Source organism: Schistosoma haematobium, chromosome 1, assembly GCF_000699445.3.
Source record: "Schistosoma haematobium chromosome 1, whole genome shotgun sequence".
In the NCBI taxonomy this organism is placed as follows: Eukaryota; Metazoa; Platyhelminthes; class Trematoda; order Strigeidida; family Schistosomatidae; genus Schistosoma; species Schistosoma haematobium.
Window position 1 is genome coordinate 63,367,979 of NC_067196.1, and position 21,149 is coordinate 63,389,127.

The following is a 21,149-nucleotide window of genomic DNA, read 5'->3' on the forward strand; positions in this document are numbered from 1 at the left end:
GAATTCGCTGTCATCCGAGCTAGTCCAAGCGACTTCCCAGGAGTCCTTTAGGAGGCAACTTGATCTATTCTAAAGGACTAAGAATAACATCTTATTATGATCTACCAACTTCTGTTTTTCCTCTTTTATCGTTAATATACCTGGGTTCCTGCCTGGAGATATTGGTGATCCCCTGCTACTGCACACGGAAGCCTGTTAAGTGAAAGCTTCTTCGACTCCATCCACGACCATTTGAAGAAGTGGTATGGTTTTGATCTAATGAATACTAGAACATGATTTAAATAATCTAAATTTGAACCTGACATATCCTCTACTTTTCTTCCTATCAGATCAGAACAACTCAAGGGTCATATCAGTAGGAATGCAAACAATGAACAAAACACCCGTGATATACAGGATTTCACGCTGAGTCATCAATCCTTGGAACTTGTAACCCGAAGCAGAAGTGTCCGCCCCTTCAACTGACTCATCCGAGAAAAAAATAGACACTTACAGAAGTTTGCTAGAAAAGGACTAACACAAGTCATCGGCCTTTTTTCCTTACTACACACATCTGTATCTTGTTAGTATGAGTTCCTAAATATTTGTGTTACGACCAACCTTAACTACGCGGGGTTTTGATTTTGTTTGTTGTTCGTGACCTATGGTATGTTTAGATTTTCATCCGAATAGCAACTTGTAGGAAGATCCATCATTACAAATCCATTTTAAAGGACACAAAGACTCCATCACATGTGTCGACTTCAACCCAACTGGAAAGCAGCTAGGTAAAGTCCGTTTCGTTTAGTGCTCATTATTAGCTTCTTGCTCTATGGATGCATGTTTAATGATTTGGAACATTAAGCCACAGACGCGAGCATATAAGTTTAGTGGCCACAAAGACGCTATATTCTGCGTTCGATTCTCACCGACTGGTGAACTTATACTAACTGCTTCTAGGGATAAGACAGTAAAATTATGGATTCCGAGCATGTAAAATAAGACGTTTTAAAGTAATAGAATTTAGAAAAGGAGAGTCCATCACCTTTCGCGCCCATACTGCAGCAGTTCGGTGGGTTGATGTGTCCGCTGATGACTCAAGGATGTGTACAGCTTCATCAGACAAGTCGGTAAAAGTAGGTCCATAAATTTTTTTTTAATATATAGGTTTGGAGTTTACATAGACAAAAGTTCTTGTTCTCTTTAAACCAACATGTGAATTGGGTGAGGTGCTGTCGGTAGGTCACGGCCCATCTTATTTAGCCAGTTTTTCACCTGACTCACGCCTTATCATATCTTCATCAGATGATAAAACTATTAAGTTATGGGACACTGAGACGCAAGGTTGTGTACATACCTTCCAAGAAGCTGGTGGCTTTGCTTCACATCTGGACTTTCACCCAAATGGGAACTGCTTTGCATCGGGAAGTACGAATTGCACAGTTAAGCTTTGGGACTTAAGGATGAACCGTCTACTTCAACATTATGATGGTAAGTAGCTTTTCTTCTTACCAAACTCTTTAACCAGGTTAGCGAAATCTCTGGATGTTAGAGAAACTGTTGTAAAATTTTCTTTACCATAGTTCTTGTCATGCGATAGTTTCACTAAGGCTACCTTCAAAATATCTTAGTGTGGGAATAAAGTACGATTAACAGTGGGTGAACAACAACTTTCTCAAGACTCCTCTTCGTTAAAAGTTCTGAAAATTGTTAGCTAGCTTCCTCACCGAACAGCACATCGGCATATGCTCGCTAAGTTGACGAGAAAGTCTAAGTAAAATGTAGATTAATGAGGGTAAAATATGTTGGGGGAGTGGATTGGAGGTAAAGATACCCGGCTCTTAACCATAAGGCTGTACACTCAAACTCTACTTCATCTTATATATCTGGACAAAATCACTAATTCTCACAAAAATTATTACACAAAGCTGTATACGTGCTTCTTTGAACCCGGCGTTCATCTTGTTGTGCTAATGAGGTATGGCAACTTGGACCGATGCACATATGTGCCTGGTCCTACATTGTAGCTGACTGACTGACTGACGTGCTCCTGTATCCAATACATAAATTACACTAATTGATTAAATAATTGAGGAAGAATTACACATAGAAGTGTTTGTGACGCAAATATGTAATATCTTGGTCATTAGTCCTTTATATAATATTTCTCATACTTGTTTCATTCTAATTTGTTTGCTTTTGGATTTACTTTATGCGGATTTCATATGATTTTAGATCATACCGGTCCAGTACATAAAGTTGCTTGTCATCCCAATGGTCATGTTCTGCTCTCTGCATCTGAAGACTCAACACTGAAAATATTTGACCTCCTTGAGGGTCGTCCACTTTTTACACTTCAGGGACATCAGGGACCTATTACTGCAGCAGCATTTTCTGCGTCTGGTGATCATTTTGCATCTGGTGGGAGTGATGAACAGGTAAGCCGTAGATTAAAAAATCATACTAACTTTGCTACCATACTTAAATTTATCCAGTATCTGTTAGACATTCATTTGTTTTCTTGACAATCAGTTTTTAAAGGAAGCAAATGGAAATACGTTAGTAGGAATTTATTTGTTACATGTTTTTCCGATCAATAAAGCCCCTGCTATTGAAGTGGTATTCAAAAACGTACGTAACACAATCGCACCATTCTTTTTCATGCTTCATACTGTTTTGTGGTAGTCTTTTTGCAGTTGGTACTCTCTCTACTTATGATTTAAATAGCGCTTAGTTAACTGTAATTTAAAAACTTTTCACGACTTCATATCAGCTTAGGATCCTGTAAACGATTTTTAAAATTTATTTCAGGTGTTTTTATGGCGCACGAATGGGTGTGCTAGAATGACTACTAATATTCCAGACAACAGTTCACATCCAATTCACACAACTTCTAATCCTGATGGTTCCATATCTCGGGACAAATCTATTCAAATTAATAGTCATCTAATATGTCCTAAATCTGATCCTCAAGTAACGTCAAGTGAAGTGCATGAAAAAGCGGAAAAACCATCATTCGCTACTTCTGAAGCTGCTGTCGACTTTCATGAAACTACTAACAGTGGAGCACAGAACCCGACTACTTCCGTTAAGTGTCATTTTCCGCCTGATTTCCGTACCCACTCTGGTGTTATCTCATCAATGACTTTACCATTAACGTCAAATATGAATTTTCTACAAGCTGTAAGTCCATTTTCCAAAATTAATCTTTTATTAGCAAATGTTTCTGATCTCTGTTCACTGTAATAAAGTCATGAGTAATTCGCCCGAGTTTCATCTCTACTTGGCTAGAAAAAAGATGGTTCATAATTAAACTGCGTTTACTTCGATAAAGCAAATTTTATCCAAACGATCCCAAAAAACTTTGACTACTGAATTAATTCATTTCGTGTAGTTTGATGATCGAGACCCACGTAATAAACTTTAGTTTACTAGGTAAATGTATGGATAAAACTAGTTTGCATCAGTATTTATTGTCGTTTTCATTATTTACTATATCAAGACGATTGTTCCGAAGTTTACTGCAGTTTGGTTTTTCTTACGTATCAAGAAACCAGTGATAAATAACAATCATATCTATTATACCTGAACGCGTAATAAATGAATGGTAACTACCAGGAATTATTTATGGACTATTATTACATATTTTCTTATTGCATGATTACTGAATAACTAGATTATATATATCCATATTCTTTTTATCATAAGCTTTCATTTTACCCATTGGCTGTTATACAATTGACCATTTTTAATTTATTCCCAACCAGTTAGTTAGTTTATCCGTTTATTTATATGAATAAAAACTTTGGTACAAGAGGGCACCAAATACATATGCTCACACAATAACAATAAGGTTGTGAAGAGATAGAGAATGTAAAGTGCGTATGATGAGAACAACAACCAACAGAAATCAGTGTTTGAGAGAATAATAATAGTGATAATAATAATAATAATAGGAGAAGCAGTTCAGTTGGGAAAAACACGACCCGAAAGGAGTTATGTTTACTTTTATAAAGTAAAATAAAGTGAGAACAGGATCGCTACTGTCTTCTATTCTAAGCCATGTCTGATGAGGTCTCTAGCCAATGTGCTACACCACCTCTAGGACCCCAACCAAGGAGTCGTGAAGGACCAACAGAGGCCTGTCCTATACAGCTTTCTTTCATACCACGATAACATATCCGACACTGACCATCTCTCTACTCTTTCCAGCCGGTCCCAGCGTTTGCAAACAATACACGACGTGGAATTCTATGGGACGACATTTGCAGTACGGGTCCAAGCCGCGGAAGTCGATATTTCAAGATGGTGACATCAGCTGAATTATCGTTGCTGTGTGCGAATACACGGTGCCGAACCTGTGCATTACTAACATGGTGTTGCCACTGGATGTCAGCAATCCTTTAGAAACAACGGTGACCTAACACAGAAAGTCGTTCAACATCGTCAACTCGAAGAGGTCAGGTTTTAAAAGAATAGAGCAAAACTGTTCTCGCCGATGCGTTGTATATTGGACCTTTTACAGCCAGGCTAACATCACAAAGGCGCTAAAGATAGCCCAGATTAGCATAAGCTTCCTTGGGTTTCCCTATGCGTGAATTGATCTAATCTCTCACTTTGGAACAAGCTGGCTGATAGCCTTTTTATTGGGAGTAGTTGAGTGCATAATTTGTAAGTCAATTTCACAACACGATTCAAGATGTTCGTAAACATCTAAACACTACTTTCAGTGAGAAATAATTATACCAGTGATTTATTATTCAATAACCAATAGTTATTCAAGAATATGCTTCAAGTAAGTAATGCTACACCTGGAAAGTATAGATCAAATCATGTATTATGTTGCTGCACTTTTACATCTGGAGAAGTCTATACGGCTATCTTTCGTCTTTTAAAAATCAGCAAATATAAGCAGTTAGTAATTTAATTAAGAAAGTCGCAAAAATTAGGACATAATGTGTTGTGCTTGTTATCATGAACTCTGATGCTAAGTAGTTATTCTTCAACACCCAGGAAACTGTATTTCAAACGACTATCAGAAAAATATTGAAGAAATCAAAGGATACATCATAATTATCGTTCAGTAAAGAGAAGCTAAGTGGATATGTTTATCGTTATCATCTTAATTTTTTTCCATTTTTTAAACAATAATTTCATATGATTTCCGTGCATCACTAAGCTTGTTTAAATACTGTTGTTGGTTTTGTTAGTGATAGTATTCAACAATACAGTGACTACTTGCCTCTCATTCTAATTAAATCTTGATTTTTAACATAATCTGAACATTAATAATTATTTAAACCACAGCTTATAAACTACGAAGTAAGTTGTAACGTATCACTTTTCCATTTGTATACAGAATTCGAAAACAGCAAGTGGTCTAGAAAGTGAACGCCAAAATGTCCCACCACCACTATCTACAACACTTGAACATATTGTTTCACAACTAGATATTTTAACTCAGGTACTATCAATTTTACATGGTGATTTTAATAAACTCTTGTTTTTCAGTCTAAAGTATTGTCCAGTAAGCGATACTGATTTGTATGTCGTTGCTATTCCATGATTTCGAGGAGGAGAACCATTTACCTATAAAACTAAGGGGTTTTCATGCTAAGGATTGTACGCTCTACATACTTTACTTTATATAACTAAATTCCCAAATACTTTTTCCTAACAATTAAAAATCTGGTAAATCTAGATAGCTGTATGAGTGTTACCGGGTGCATGACTGAGAAAGGTCCTATCAGTATAGCAAAAACCAGATTGGTTAGCGCCTATCTTATGCACCTTACCTTGCTAAATGTCAGGTATGTACTGCTTAAGTGGGAGAAGTTTCATCCTGCACTTATGACTTAGTTTATTGAGGATAGTACTTAACCACTCACTGTATTTTTTTTTTCAGAATTGTTATCGTATGTTACGATTTACTCAGAGGATGCTTTATTTGAGTACTAATCCAAACTTACTTTTATAAAAGATGTAGTAAAAAACTAAAGCAGGATTATCACTGACTTCTGTTTTGAACAATATATGATAACATCTCAAACCATTGAGTTGCACGATCTGTAGGATCACAAACCAAAAATCGTGGTGGACCAACAGGTATCAGTTCTGCGTGCCACCTTCCATACTACAGTGACATGTCATAAACTGACTACCTCTCTTCCGTTCCACCTAGTTTTAGCATCTGCGAATAATGCGTAATGTGAAAGCCACTGTAGTGAGATTCACAAAATATTTCAAACTCACTTGTTGAGGATATGCAATCCTCAAATAAAGCTTTTGCGAAAGGCAACCAATGTCGATGATTTTCGTTATAGCAAATTATTTTGTGTGAAATTGGCTTATGTATTTTTAACAAATCTTAGTATTTTTTGTTTACTGACAAGTACTCAGTCCATAATTTCTAATCACCGTAATTGATGTGTAGTCGATTAACTAAAATACATTTCCGATTGATACACTGAGGTCACCGATGTGCGTCACAACCGTAAGGTAGTTGTAATGGTAAGTATAAGTAATTGGATTGACCATTTATAAGGTTTTGTTGAATCCTTAACTTCCTTACTTACGCCTATTACTCCTCATGGAGGAGCATAGACCGCTCACCAGCATTCTCCATCCAACTCTGTTGTGGGCCATCCTTTACACTTGTTTCCAGTTTCTGTTCATTCTTCTGATGTCTGCTTCCGATTCCCTGCTCAATGTGTTCCTTGGTCTTCCTCTTTTCCTGTTCCCTTCAGGATTCCAAGTTAGCGCTCGCCTTGTGATGCAATTCGGTGATTTTCGCAATGTATGTCCTATTGACTCGAGACTTCTTTTCCTAATTTCCTCCTCATCTGGAGGTTGGCTTTTTGTCTGTTATAGTAGGCTGTTGCTAATGGTATCCGGTCAATGGACATTGAGTATCTTGCTTAGACAATTGTGTATAAATACTTGTACCGTTTTGATGGTGGTTGTAGTAGTATTCCATGTTTCAGTTCCATACAGTAGAACTGTCTTGGCGTTCGTATTAAAGATTCTGACTGTGATATTGGTTGACAGTTTTGAATTTCATATGTTCTTCAACTGTAGGAATTCCGTTCTTTGAACCCTTAAGCTATTTCATTATTGCCTAAATAAACCGTTAATATATATCATGAAATATAAGACCTATAATGTAGTGGTTTTATGAACACGTTAATAACAGATTTTCCGACTTATTACTCCTCACCAACTAATAATTTGCTTTCCAACGATTTCTTTTGTTACTTGTAGCTAACACCCTACATGTTGACTTATATGAAAGTACCTAATGTGTGGATGTTTTTGTTTTGGAAAACTAATATTCATTCATGCTAGGTTTGAAGCTATTACGAGTTCACTTGTTATGCGAACGGAACAAAGACTTGTGACCGTTGAACAATAAGTTAGCTATTGATGCATCCCAACCCCGCTAACCAGAGGAAGAAGTCCAAGCATGAAACTGGAAAGTATATTCTGTAAGCCAGAAGCACGAGTGAATAATAACAGACACAAATCAAACGTATATATATATATACACAGCGTAAAACTGTCCTTGGGAAGCGTTGCAAAAATAGCCTACTAAAAATACACAACGGACCAATAGCGTTAAAGATTCTCCCTAGTGGGAAATACGACATGAAGGTGAAAAGAGCGCTTTCGGCGCAAAAGCAAGGAAAATTAAATTTCCAAAATAAAATTACAAAATTAATGCATTTACCAAGTGAGTTCTGGGGATGTAACATCCCCAACAATTCAAATACAACTTGTGATAGATTTCGGTTTGTGAGAAACAACAAGAGTAGAATTGTATCGACCATAACATAATAAAATGTTGGTTATCCGTTATTAATCTAGTGTGTGACTCAGCATTATTGTTAATCGACCGTCTTTGATGTTTATAATTCGAGAAATTTTGAGCTTAGATTGTGCATTTGTGAATACTTATCAATATATTGGACCTGTAAACTCGCAGAAGTCATTGCACTTTAGTCTTTTTACTAATTATTTGTAATTTGATATCTGTTGAATCCTTACTTCATATTTATATTTTACTTATCTGTAAATTTATTACACTGGATTTCTCGGAAAGCATTGTTTATAGTGCATAAATTGTTATCTGAGGCAATGTAAAACCAAAAGCAATATTAGTTTTTTCTTCTTTACTTCTTCATAGACCGTTTCACTTTTGGAACAACGTCTCACTCTTCTGGAGAATAAATGAAAGAACAGAGTTTAAAGTTGTGAACATTGTTCTTCTGCAACTGGGTCATATCTATTAATGTGTCAGCTAATTTTATCATTAATTTTGATGGTATTGTAATGAATAATGGATTTAAATTTGCTTGAAACTGTATATGCAATTATAATTTTTTTGGAGAAACCGTCAAACTTTAATTTTTCGTATTTGGAGCTTTACACTGTATATTTCGAATTGAATGTTATTCTTACTTAATTTACGATATCCATTACATATTGTTCGTACTTTTATCAATACCAATATCTATGACTATAACATAAGTTTACCTGTTCTTTCCTGTAGATACAATGAAAAATTACAGTCAAATTTTTTTTATTTCGTTAGTTTTCATCGTGAGTTCTCATATGTAGAATGCTTTGGTCTGATAGCCAGGTTTTTTGCACTTCATATTTATTTCCGTTTTTTTTTAAGAATCACTGCAAAGTAAGCAAATGTTGATGGATTCGAACAAATAAATACTAACCTAAAGATTTTAGTATCAACAATTGTATCTCACACGTTAAAGATCAATCGGTGCTTGATTCTTGCTTCTCAGCTGGTTGATGTCCAAACCATTAATTTAAAAGTTGCGGTGTGTAGACTAACCATGACCTAGTCACCATTTACATACGAATACATACATTTTAAAACTAAAGCCAAATAACTGTCCGCTTATTAAGGTTCTTTTTTACATGCAACCGTCGTGTTAATTGGTGATTCTGAAGTATTCCTATGTATTGTATTGTCATATAATATTAAGCATAGTTCGCTACGCAAGAAAGGTAATTCAGTTGTGGTGTGCCGAGTACGCTTTTCCTCCTTTTACTTGGGTGGTTTATGGCTTCGTTAAGTTAGACAATTTTTTCAGTTTTGTCCCACAGGTGAATATATAGTTGTTAAACGACGAATATTGGTTGCTTTCTACTAAATTTGCATATCCGTGACAATTAAGTAGTGGATGTAACACTTTTCTCAATATTGCCCCCACCATTGTTCACAGAAGCTTTCATCAAACCTGGGATAAAAAAACATTGTTCAGCTAAATGCAGGTCATAGAAATGTCATTCTTTCGTAACAGACTTGGAACTCACATTTTTTAGATTAATTTCGTATGTTTACCACTAACTTCTTAAACTATGAACTATTCACTAGTTCTCATTGCTTTTTTTAGTTAAGCTTCTGTACTATTTGGAAAAGTAGTACTGTTAGGTGATAGTTTTCAAGGGGTTTTATTTATTTGGCTATTTCAGTTTCATTCTAGATAGTGATTAATCCATTTATAATTGGTTAAAAAGTGTTATATCCTTTTAATATACGTATAAAAATTTATGAGCTCTGAAAATAAGATGATATCTGTTTAGGTTATGATTGTAAATATCTTAATATCTGATCACTATCTTGTCTTGCAATATTCATTTTTAATAAAGTTTATTTTGTTCCGAAGAAACTTATATTAATTGAAATTAGGAAAAGTATAAGGCTTTTCAAATGACTGGCGTTGGTAGAAATAACGAGAATCTTTTAGGTACGTCATTTATGAATTCAAGGAAGTTGAAATACCGTGTCATATTCGTATTGTTCTAAACCATGCGACAACAGAAAGTGAGTGTTACTCTGTAGCCAGAGGTTTAAGAATGTTATTAAAGAAATGCTGCTCAATATCTTCTATTTAATATCCTAGTAATTACTACTGGACGTGTTTAGAACTTTTCCTACATTAGCTATACTTCTTCCTTAGTAAGTGTGGAACTTGACAATACTAGGATACTTCTCATCCAATTCCTCGTAACCCTGCAACCTAAATTCCACTCTTTAAGGTCTTTTAACTTTTATTTGGGACTCCACATAACATCTGTTACTTTGACTGAGATAAACATTTTTCATTACCTAGTAACTACTTGTGTAGTGTGAGCTACTTATATCCACGCAAGTAGTATATAACAGTCAGGAATAGAATGTATTTCAGTAGAATATCAAGAGGGAAAGAACGGGAACGGAAGGCAATTAGTATGAAAATGCACGAACAATGAAACCTGAGACGATGGACTGATATTTGCAAAAGAAACAGTCAAGTTCGAGACGATGGATTGATATTTTGCAAATTAATTTTAGTGAGATGATCTGTACTTTCGTGCTTAAATGCACTCGATTTCCCCCACTCATGTTCTTGTTCACCACACTTGTAGCTTTGTACGTAGAATGAGAGTTTAAATTAAATTATATGATCACGTTTTTCTGTCTACATAAATCCAACTTTCACGGGGGGGGTGTGTCTCTTAAAGCAAACAGAGAATTCCGTCTATTTATTTTCAAAAACCTACTGCCGTTACAGAAATAGTTAAAAGAAAACGTATTACGTTTTCAGAAGTAAATTTAAAACACCGAAGTACTGGTCTGAGAAAGAATAATCTCTTTTTATAGCTGTTGAGTTTATGATTTGATGCTTTTTGTAAAAAAAGAAGATAGGAATAACGTAAAGGTATAATAAGTTAGTAAATAAATTTAGGCAGTCAAATATATTCTACTGCTGAATAAGAAGAAGACGACAAGTTTGATGAATCTAACGGTCTTACTCCTGGTTATTAAAATGTTTTATTTCCTGAAGCATATAACTTTGTTTTTATGGTTTGTCATTATTTATAAGAGCAGTCGTAAAAGATACGAAAATAAAATCAATATTGGGTATAACGAATTATTTTTTTCTATAACATGACGGAATTTATTTTCAATAACTGTATTTCATTCAATCAAAAGAATAACAATAGAATCAATAACAATTTCAACATACATTTCATTTTACAGAGTATTTTAAAATGAATATTACTAACCAAATATTTCATTAATACACTGAACTATTTAAATGTAAATGAATAAACATAGAATCTTGTGTAGAAACTGGAAAATGTTAATTGGATATTTTTTTTGAATAGTCAGTATTAACATCAACGTCCTGAAGGGATTTTTTTGAATTTTATAATATATAAATTCTAACAATCACAACATACATCTCGAGTTTAAATCTTTCTTTTTTCTTCGAATATCTGTAAACATTACAATCACTTAAACATTTTAAAGTAAATTATCAACTCTGAAGGAATGAAGTGTACAATTGTCTTCAATTCAACTGAAATACCAAACTATGATAGTGTAATAAAATTCTCAAATTTATTATTATTATTATTTTTAATTGATATGAAGATATAACTTGTCTCCATCGTTACTTATCATATTAATTTCTGACTATTGTATGATTTCACTGCTTTTTTTTTCAATCATTAAAGTTAATAAACTATATATGTGAAAATGGATCATGTGATTTAAGTTTAGGTACTGTTAATTTATTTGTTAAATCTTCAACTAATTCTTCAATTTCTTTTTCAAACATTCTAAACATTAATATTTCAATAGATGTATTATCTGTTTTTAAATAGAATACCTTTTTTGTACTATGTTCAGTTATACCAGCTTCATCTAATAATTTTTTAGACATAATAAATCCAGGTTTACGAAAATTTTCTAATCCACATTTTTTTAATTCATTTTCAGCATTCATTTCTAAATCATTTAATCGTTCATTGATATATAATTCAAATTTACTTTGTTGTGAATCATATTCAATTAGAAATGCTTCAATAATAAAAGCTAATACAACATTTAATACAAGTAATACACATATCCAATGAATTATAATAAAAAATAATTTACTCCATCTTGTTGTAACGATTACATAACCATCAGTAAATATATGCCAATTGTTACCAACTGTAATAATGAATAATAATAAGAATGAATCTAATGGACTATTAAAATTAAATGTACAATAATGCCATTTAACAAATTCACTATTCAGTAAATATTTATTATTACAAGTTGTATTTAATGTATAATTATAATTTAATGGTGGTTGATAAACAAATGCAAATAATTCCATAGCAATACATGAAAATATATAAAATAATATTAATAATATAGTTGTATAAGCAGTTAATGATGGTAGAATAATTAAAATACAATTAATCACTATACGAAATTGTTTTATTACACTAAATAATTTTAATAAACGAAATAATCTTAATAATAAAAATATTTGTATAATTTCATGTGATAAATAAATATTAATTGAATAGAATATAAATTGAATTATTTGTCCAATTAATGCACTAAATATAATAATAAAATCAAATAAATTCCAACCATCATTAAAAAATTTAACACCACCACATATTAAATAATTAATAATTAATTCAATTATAAATATTATTGTAAATATCCATTCAATTAATTCTAATAATTTTGGATTTGAATGATACATAACAACACATATTGCATTCATTATAATGAATATAATAAATATTAATTTAGTAATATTATGATTCATATAATAAATAAATAATTGAAATTTCGATGATGTATAAATAGAATAAAATTTTGAAATATATGCATTAAAATAGAAACGATTGAATTCAATCATTTCAAATTTTAATTGCATATATTCTGTTAAACGTTCAAATTCATGTTTTAATAAATAACCAGATTTATTTTTATTTAATAAATAGAAAATTATTTTTAATGAATCCTTATTATAATTTGGTTTAACAATATGCATTAATTGTAAAAATATATTTTGATGAATACCTAATTGTTTATTTGAAGTTATAATTGATATTAAATGGAATGCTTCATCTAATTTTTTTTTACGTTTTATAATTGTTTTTAATACAAATTCACCTAAATGTGATTTATATGAATTATATATAGATGCTGTTAATATACCCATAAATAACCAATTACATATTGTACAAATAAATAAATAAATCATTATAAAATAATGATTATATTCATATGCTGGTAATATAATATCAGGTGAATTAGCTGTTGTTGTTAAAACATAAAATTCCCATAATACATCAATAAAATCATATAGATATTTATTACCATTAGGATATGTTAATTTCATATCACTTAATAATGTTAAACTAACAATTGAAATAAATATTAAACATGCACCAAATAAACCAAATACAGGTAATACATCAATTAATGTACGTCGTAAATTAAAAAATGCTGCACGTAATCTTCTATTCTCTGGAAATGTTAATAATAATATCGGTCTAAGAGCTCTTGACCATCTTATAGAATTAGAAAAATTTAATTCATGACATATTATATAAATTATAGCATCAATTGTCATTAGTAATAATATAATAATTGTTGCAATGAATGAAATATTTGATTTTAATGATTTCTTTTCTGATATAACATAAATAATATACCATCTATAATAAAAATAGCATTCACATAATAAATTAATGATTAATGGAATATAATATGGTAAAGGTTTTCCATTTATCCATATATTTCCTGGATATTCTAATATGATTGTTAAAAGATTAATTAGAGTTAATATATAGTATAGTATAACATATGATTTGCTATAGTAATGTTCATACAACTGTACAGATAAAAGATCTCGTTTAAAATTTATTTCTAATCTTGTTGCACATGCATCACGAATTAATGTTGTAGCTAGAACAAGTTGTCTTGCTCTATGGTTTAAATTTCTATAATTTTCGTCCATTTTCTTAATATCATTGAACGCTGCCAACACAACTATCTTTTTTTGTTGTTGAGATAAATAACTGTAGAAATAAGATGAAGAGAATTTGAATTAACTAGTGATCGATAGATGATTGATTATGTGCAATAATCGATCGAACTATGATTTCAATTGTATAATGCGGAAATTCACTACTTTGTTTAAGTGAATCTTAAGTAATTGAACTATCCTTTATAGCATTCATCGACAAAGTTCAGTGAATTTTATAATGTGAATATGAAAAAAAATTCTGGTTGGCACTAAATCAGAGTGTTTATCCAATTTGGTAATTACCTACATACTGAATACTGATCAGATTTAAATTTAGCTGTAATAGATAATCCTCAAGCTTATTTTTCTAATTCAAACATTAATTCAACGTCAGAAATTAAAGTTTAGTAACCAGCAGTCTGAGCATCATAAGAATGGGAAAGGTGTGATTATTGCAGTTGCAGCCTCAAAAACATTGTGTTTGATTCTTTAACTGAGCATACTATCAATTATAATTTCTTACAAGTAAAAATAACTGACTTATTCATTTGTTAAATATAAATCTATCATTCCGTTAGTTTGTGACTAATTTAGAATTAATTTCGTGAGCTGATCTAACCTAGACCACCACTGAAAACCTGGAAGCACTGAATGGTCGTTTCGTCTTAGCATGGGACTTCTCAACAATTCGCAACCACGAACCCACGCGCGTGACTCGAACCTAGGACCTTCGGTCTCGCGCACGAACGCTTAATCTCTAGACCACTGGCCCAGCATCCAATAGGGTTGATGTCTAACTTCAACCGATCCATGAAATTGCACAACCCTTCATCCATGTGGTCTGTGTTAGTCCTGAAAATGGCGGTCTCTCAGTCAATCCAAGTTTCTTTTAGAAGCGTTGACAGATGGAGCTTCAACTATGTGTTGAGGTAATGAATTCCGTTCGGTAACGATTCGATGGGAAAGTCGAATATCAGTTGACAAGTAATTCGTTCTGAGCTTGTGAACATTTTAAAGTGTCCTCATAAATTCTCTGTTTTAGAAGACGAGAAAAACGAGAGCATATCAGACGCAAATTTATCTCTAAGTAATCTAAAAACTATGATTACGTCGCCTCTGGTTCTTTGATATGGCAATGAGAATAGGTTTAGTTTCGTCAGTCGAGCATCACACTCGAGCTATTCGACTCCTGGAATCAGCTTAGTTGCGGTTCGTTGAGTCTTTTCCATCAGCTCGCTGTCTCACTTTAGGCAGCGGCTAGCCGCTTATATGTGTTACCCAAGTTTAGGACGAACGATTACTGTATACAAAATCAAAAACCTTTTAGCATGACATGGCTAAGGGATCTGTGTACTGACCATAAGGTTCTAAAACCTCTGGCCGCCATCACATGGCGGTGTGCAATAGTTTTGAAGTCTTGGCTAACCATGACTCAGGTCGCTGCGTGTTTGGACAACAGGTAGCTTGATGTCATTTGCCGTGTATGTATCAGTACCTTGGTAACTAATATGTACCACAGTGCACTTGGGAGTATTTATCAGCAACTGCAACATGTCAGAAAACTTCTCTAGGTCATCTTGAAGCTCTAAACTATCACCCATACTCAGTATCGCTCTCCGTATCTTGACATCGTCAACATATAGCAAGACCGATGATGATAGGAGACGAAGAAGGTTATTCACATACATGAGGAACAACATTGGCCCGAAAACTGTACCCTGAGGCACTCCGCTAAGCGCAGTTTCCCAGCTAGACAACTTTGAGTTCACCCCTATGCTTTGTTGAAGCCCAACTAGAAAGTCTTGTATTCACATTATTAACTTGCATTCAACCACGATATTACTTAACATATATAGTAGCCAGTTATGGGGAATTTTGTCAAGAGTTTTCCTGAAGTCAATGTAGGCTGCGTCTACAAGTAACTTTTGATCTTTAGGAGCGCACCAACTTTCACAAGGTACTAATATGCTAGCAAGACAGGATTGACCCATTCTAAAGCCATTCTGCTTTTCAGAAATCATCCAGTTCTCGTCGGGATACTTCAAGAATGCCTTCCGAATAATCTTTTATAAAATTTTAACAATCATGCTAGTTAGACTTACCGGTCGATAGTTCTCAGCTTTATGTTTAGTACCTATTTTGAAGACAGGACTTATTACGGCGTTCTTCTAGTCGTTTGGTAATCGACCCTGGGATGCAGATAGTTCGAAACACATGCTTAAGGGGTTCTCAACGGAATTTTCTAGTTCCTTTAGTAACCTAGGATGCATTTCATCAGGTCCCGTGGATTCGCTTATATCAAGCTTATTTAGCAGACCAAAGTCATCGAGTTCATTTATGGTCACAGTATATATGTGTGGGGTGCTTGTATGAAATGAAGTGAAGGGTGTCTCTACGGCATATGCATTGCTATAATAGTTTAAGAGTACCTGAGCTTCACCATAGTCGTCTTCCACTAGTGATGCAGTACTACTGCCTCCCCATAAAGCTGGGATGTCACCTCTTCTCTTAGTCCTTTGATTTATATATGACTATAGGAGTTTGGGATATTCTGTTCGCTCATTAACTAACTTTTTTTCATGCAACCTTCTAGACTTGCGGAGGGTCGAGGTACAAATATTTTAAGCTCCCCGATATTGAAACTTTTTCTCGTCAGCACTCAGTGACCTAAATATCTCGTACATTGTTCTCTTACGCCGAGTGCTGAGAACCTCTTTATTGAACTATAGTGGGGAGTTTCTAGGACCCCTTGGTGTAGTCCATGGACGTGAGGTGCAGTAACTTTTAAGTACAGATTTCCAAATACATTCCAAGCCGTTCCGATGGGAAAGTTTGGCTCTATTGACCGATCTACTGAGGAGGCTGAGCGTATAACTTCTTGTATACTTGCTATCCAGATGTTTGGACTAACACATCTTTGTTGCAAACAGAGATGCGATAAATAACTTTAAGTGACCTATTTCTGTCTACTACATGACCGCTATCGATCAAATGTGATAGAGCCGAGCTGCGTATTGTCTTGACAGTATCTTTTCCTACCCACGAAGGGATATGTTCATTAACTCTTTGCCTCAGTTGTCTCGTAGTGCGCCCAACACAGCTTTCTCAACAGGAGCAGCTGCAGTCGTAGATGCACATAGATGTGGCATATACAAGTAACTTATCCTTCAGTTGAGAAATCACCATAGGTAGGATCAAGTATGATAGATAGAGGTTGGCTGCATTAAACGTTCTCTTCACTGCTCTAGTTAGTCTATCCCTTACCATATCATCAGTTACATCTCCGTTGAATTGCAACTTCAGGAATAGGGGTTTCTTACTAGCTATTGATGTTTCTATTTTCTTGTTTGTTACGTCCAAGTGCTTCCTCAGGAAACGTTGTTGATAACCCATCTCGATCAACATATTATGTATGAGCTCTGGTTCCTTGTTTGTTGTATCAATTCAGCATATCTTCCTAGCCCTATTTGCAAGACATTTGAGTAAGTTTCTCTTATAATGAAGGGGTACAAAGCTCAAGAAATATGTGTACTGGCTTGCTGAAGAACTTTTCCTACACACACTTCTACTGATAAAACCATCACATTACCAATTAGTACTTTTCACTTATTATGTCTATTTATGTAATCTACTCAATTGTTATCATTGACTCATAAACTGCCTTGATTGGTTTGATAATTTCGTATGTGCATATAAATATTACTGTATGTTAAAGTAAAGCCTGATGAGGATCAAATCGAAAACAATATTGTTCGCTTAAATATGTTGTTCTAAATCAGAATATGGAAATTTTTAAAATGATTTATCATACCACGTTTGGACTAGTTGTCCTACCCCAACGTTCTGGCTACCTATTTTCCAACTCTGCGAATTTACTAATTAAGTTTCCTGTTGTAAACGTTTTTGAATTCCGTGGTCAATGGTAACTGTATGAACCCACGTGTCACTAAAAACGGTTTACAAATAAGTGACGAACTGAACACTAGAAAACTCGTAACACTGAAGTTCTCAGTATATTTTTCTCCTTATCTGTCTGTTGTATCTTGCTTTCGGGGTCTAGTATTGGCCCACGATGTTTACGGTTCTAGAGACAAAACAATTGAGCTATTCTAATACGGTCGGTTCTTTTAAAATTGACAACGGCAGTTTAAACACGGTACATCAGAACCCCGATAGATAACACAGGGAGAAGTCGGATTGCAGGGAACTTGATATTCCAGATAGGACAAGTAATGCGAAAGTAGTTGATACAACTGTTGTTATTATAGTATCAAAATATGACCTTCAAGCCTACAGAAATCTAAGTCACTAAAAGGTGACAAATAATCAGAGAATAAAGGTCATGTGGGAAATTAAATCAGAAGAGAATACGCGGGAAGTTATCGTTCCTGAGGAGATTTTAGCAATTCTAATTAAATTCGATTATTCTTGTGATCACCTTAGCACTATCCTTAAAAAATACAAGAGGTAAATATGCTGAAATTCAAACATCTCATACATAATCGTTGGAGAGAGTAGTTGTTAACACATGATGCAATTTCACCAAAACTAGTAGAAACCTTACATAATTTAAGTTGGGTGACAGACGATGACTGCTTAAAATTTTCATAACATACTTTTCTGAATTGTTACAATTAGAACGCACTGTAAACAGAAAGTTGTTTAATGAGATTATATTTTTCAGACGACCTTCAAGTGATGCTACGGTGACCTTGGTAATATTCGCCTATTTACTAGGGTTAAAAGAGGTTTATGTATTGATGTGAGGAATGAAGATTAAAACAGAGTTGACATTGAAGTTTAGGATTCGGAGTTAGCGTTTTCATCACGAACTGACATCATCTATAATGCTAAAATCTCATATATCCATATAAATGAATATAAGTTTCATTGTCATCTTTTTAAAACCGTTTTGATATAATGATTGATTTCAATCATTTCACTAGTCTAATGAGATAGAGATAACGGTTATTAAAAGTGTAGATATAGTTAAGCTTTTCATAGTATTTAATTGATGTAAAAAATAGCCTAATTTACTATTTGTACAAAATGCATTTAAGGTAAAAGAAAATAACCGAGTTTTAATATGTAATGACCGATTGATCATTTCTTTCAAAAGACTTAATCTTATAAATGGATGACAGTTGGATTACTTGGTTATTACTCAGCAGCATGACAAGCAAAAATTATTAAGTAAAACTGATAGCAAATGTTTTATGAACAAACAAATTTACACATTTTTTCGTGAAGGCATAAAGGAATTGAAAGTCAGTGATCTTAACCAGAGATACATTAATTAATGAAGTAAATGTAAAGTTTAAAATTATCAAATCAAATGACAAGGGCTCTTTTTAAAGAAGTCATAATAGAACTAGCAAAATATGGAGTTTATGCTTAAATGATTTCACTCCCATGATTGTACGTACAAAACAAAATGAAAAAAGGATTAGAATTTAAGCAGTTAAACAGTGTTATATGAATTTAAGTGAAATATGACATTTGCAAAAGTAAATTCTGAAGAAGAAGAAAAAACAGAGTGATTTCCACTAGAAGAAACAAAATCATCGATTAATCGAAGCATAATTCAAATGAATAAGACATAGAAATTAGGATGAAGATGATGATATTAACTCAATAGATTTTAGTTGTGTTCGATACAGTTTTACAAGTTCTTGTTTAGTGATAAATGTATAACGAAATGACTGTGATTAAGAAAAAAATGAAATAAATCTTAGTAAAAGGTTAAGTAATAACTACATTATAAAAATGTAGTAATGTATATTATTAAAAAAAGGATCAAGTAATTTCCTATAAAAACTTGAGTCAAATAAGAACACTGATGAGAGCAAAACAACATTAATTCATTTCATTTTGTTAGATCCTCATTAACTCCTGACAACCCGTTAGTCGAATTTGAACAAAGTTTAGCAAACTTATAGAAGTCAAGTTGGTTCAAAGTTAGTACGAGAATATATCAGCATAATGTATCAAAAAATCGAATTTACAAAGATTGAGTAGAATGTTGTAAGCATGTATATATAATCCAATAGGAGGTTCTATAACATTGATCACAGTAATGGAAAAAGAAAATATGAGGCGTACAGAAACCTTATTTCCCGTATTCGTATTGAGACAGTTGATTCTCAGATGTACAGTGAATATCAAATTCCAATACAACAATGAAAACCATAGCTGGATGGTTTAGCCATAGGGTTACCGTTCCTAATATCGTTCTTTAAATTACAATCCCTAAATATACCATCGACAAAATTATAAATTGAAGGTTAAGAAAGACGGTGCACAAGACATTTACTGCAGCCAAACTGAGCGCAGTTTTCTACAAACTCCTGATACTAAGAACCTTCAATAAAAACAGACTATCTGAATTCGCCACATCCATGTGTATCTACTAACTCAACTGTTTCTGTGGGGCCAATTATATAGGGTGTACAATTCAACAAGTCCGTCATCGCACAGCAGAACATCATCCATCTTGGTTGAGCAAACGAAAAATAAGAGTGATTAAGAGTTCTATTCTCACTCACTTAGTGGATACAAGACATCAAGTTGATTTGAATTAAGCTTTTAAGGTTATCTACAGTATTCCATCAAATTTACCATATAGTTTATGAGTTTGTATGTCGTATATTGCTTAAACTATCGAAATTCGTGTCCACAAAACCCAATCTTTGCATACAAAAGGTGCTTGTACAACCACTCTTGCTACCTAGGTATTGGAGTGAGTTTTTAGCCGAACTTTGATTAGACCCTTTCCTTCAAAAATATCCGACTACTTTTCTAACTTTTTTGAAATGAGATTATGAACCGACGAATGTTAGAACACCATTTAAAACCTGGAAGTGCTAGACGGCCATTTCGTCGTAGTATGGATTTCTTCGGCAGTACACATCCACGAAACGGCCGTCTAGTGCTTCCAGGTTTTCAGTGGTGATATAACATTCATGATCTCAATCAAACACTTAATAATCTCTACACCCTCATACTGATAATTTCCTAATTATTACATAACACAACTACTCAATGAGTAAATCAAATATATGTATATTAGTGTATAGCCATGATGAAAAAATTAATGAAGAGAAATCTCTTCACTTTTCAAAATGAGGATTTCCACTATAATCAAAACTAAGTGATAACCGAATGACATAATGGAACACAAGTGACACACAATTGAAAATGACATTAAATCAGCTTTGTCATCTAAAAATTAGATTAAGAATGAAAGAAAATTACTTCAAATCATAATGTTTTTCCTGTCGATTCGTAAAAACTCAGCGCACAGAGGGTATTGCTCTTAATAAAATGATCGATGATTTA

The 21,149-nt window shown here is 33.4% G+C and overlaps 3 protein-coding genes across 4 annotated transcripts in view; 1 reads left to right on the plus strand and 2 right to left on the minus strand.

Moving 5' to 3' along the window:
• Positions 1–323: 323 nt before the first annotated feature.
• Positions 324–9,274, plus strand: POC1A_1 (POC1 centriolar protein A; the record flags this gene model as incomplete). Of its 2 annotated transcripts, XM_051209331.1 has the most annotated exons (10): positions 324–646; positions 683–767; positions 801–972; positions 1,007–1,115; positions 1,147–1,217; positions 1,247–1,470; positions 2,215–2,417; positions 2,791–3,162; positions 5,339–5,443; positions 8,162–9,274. In XM_051209331.1, 10 exons carry the CDS (start codon positions 644–646, stop codon positions 8,207–8,209), a joined length of 1,392 nt encoding a protein of 463 aa, XP_051074781.1. In that variant the 3' UTR covers positions 8,210–9,274. The 2 variants fall into 2 exon arrangements, with proteins under 2 accessions (XP_051074781.1, XP_012800717.2); XM_012945263.3 differs by lacking the exons at positions 324–646; positions 683–767; positions 8,162–9,274 and having other exon boundaries at positions 812–972; positions 1,164–1,470; positions 5,339–8,161.
• Positions 9,275–11,513: 2,239 nt separating this feature from the next.
• On the minus strand, positions 11,514–15,802 carry TPC3 (Two pore segment channel; the record flags this gene model as incomplete). The annotated part of the gene is made up of 2 exons (XM_051218555.1): positions 11,514–13,863; positions 15,756–15,802. The coding sequence occupies 2 exons, from the start codon at positions 15,800–15,802 to the stop codon at positions 11,514–11,516; spliced, it is 2,397 nt and encodes a 798-aa protein (XP_051074782.1).
• A 3,203-nt stretch (positions 15,803–19,005) lies between these two features.
• MS3_00010188 (uncharacterized protein) overlaps positions 19,006–21,149 on the minus strand; it is a 35,000-nt gene continuing 32,856 nt past the window's right edge. Inside the window, exon 10 of the mRNA XM_051218554.1 lies at positions 19,006–19,513. Coding sequence (XP_051074783.1) covers positions 19,418–19,513 — 96 coding nt within the window. The 3' untranslated portion in view covers positions 19,006–19,417. The remainder of the gene's footprint in view (positions 19,514–21,149) is intronic.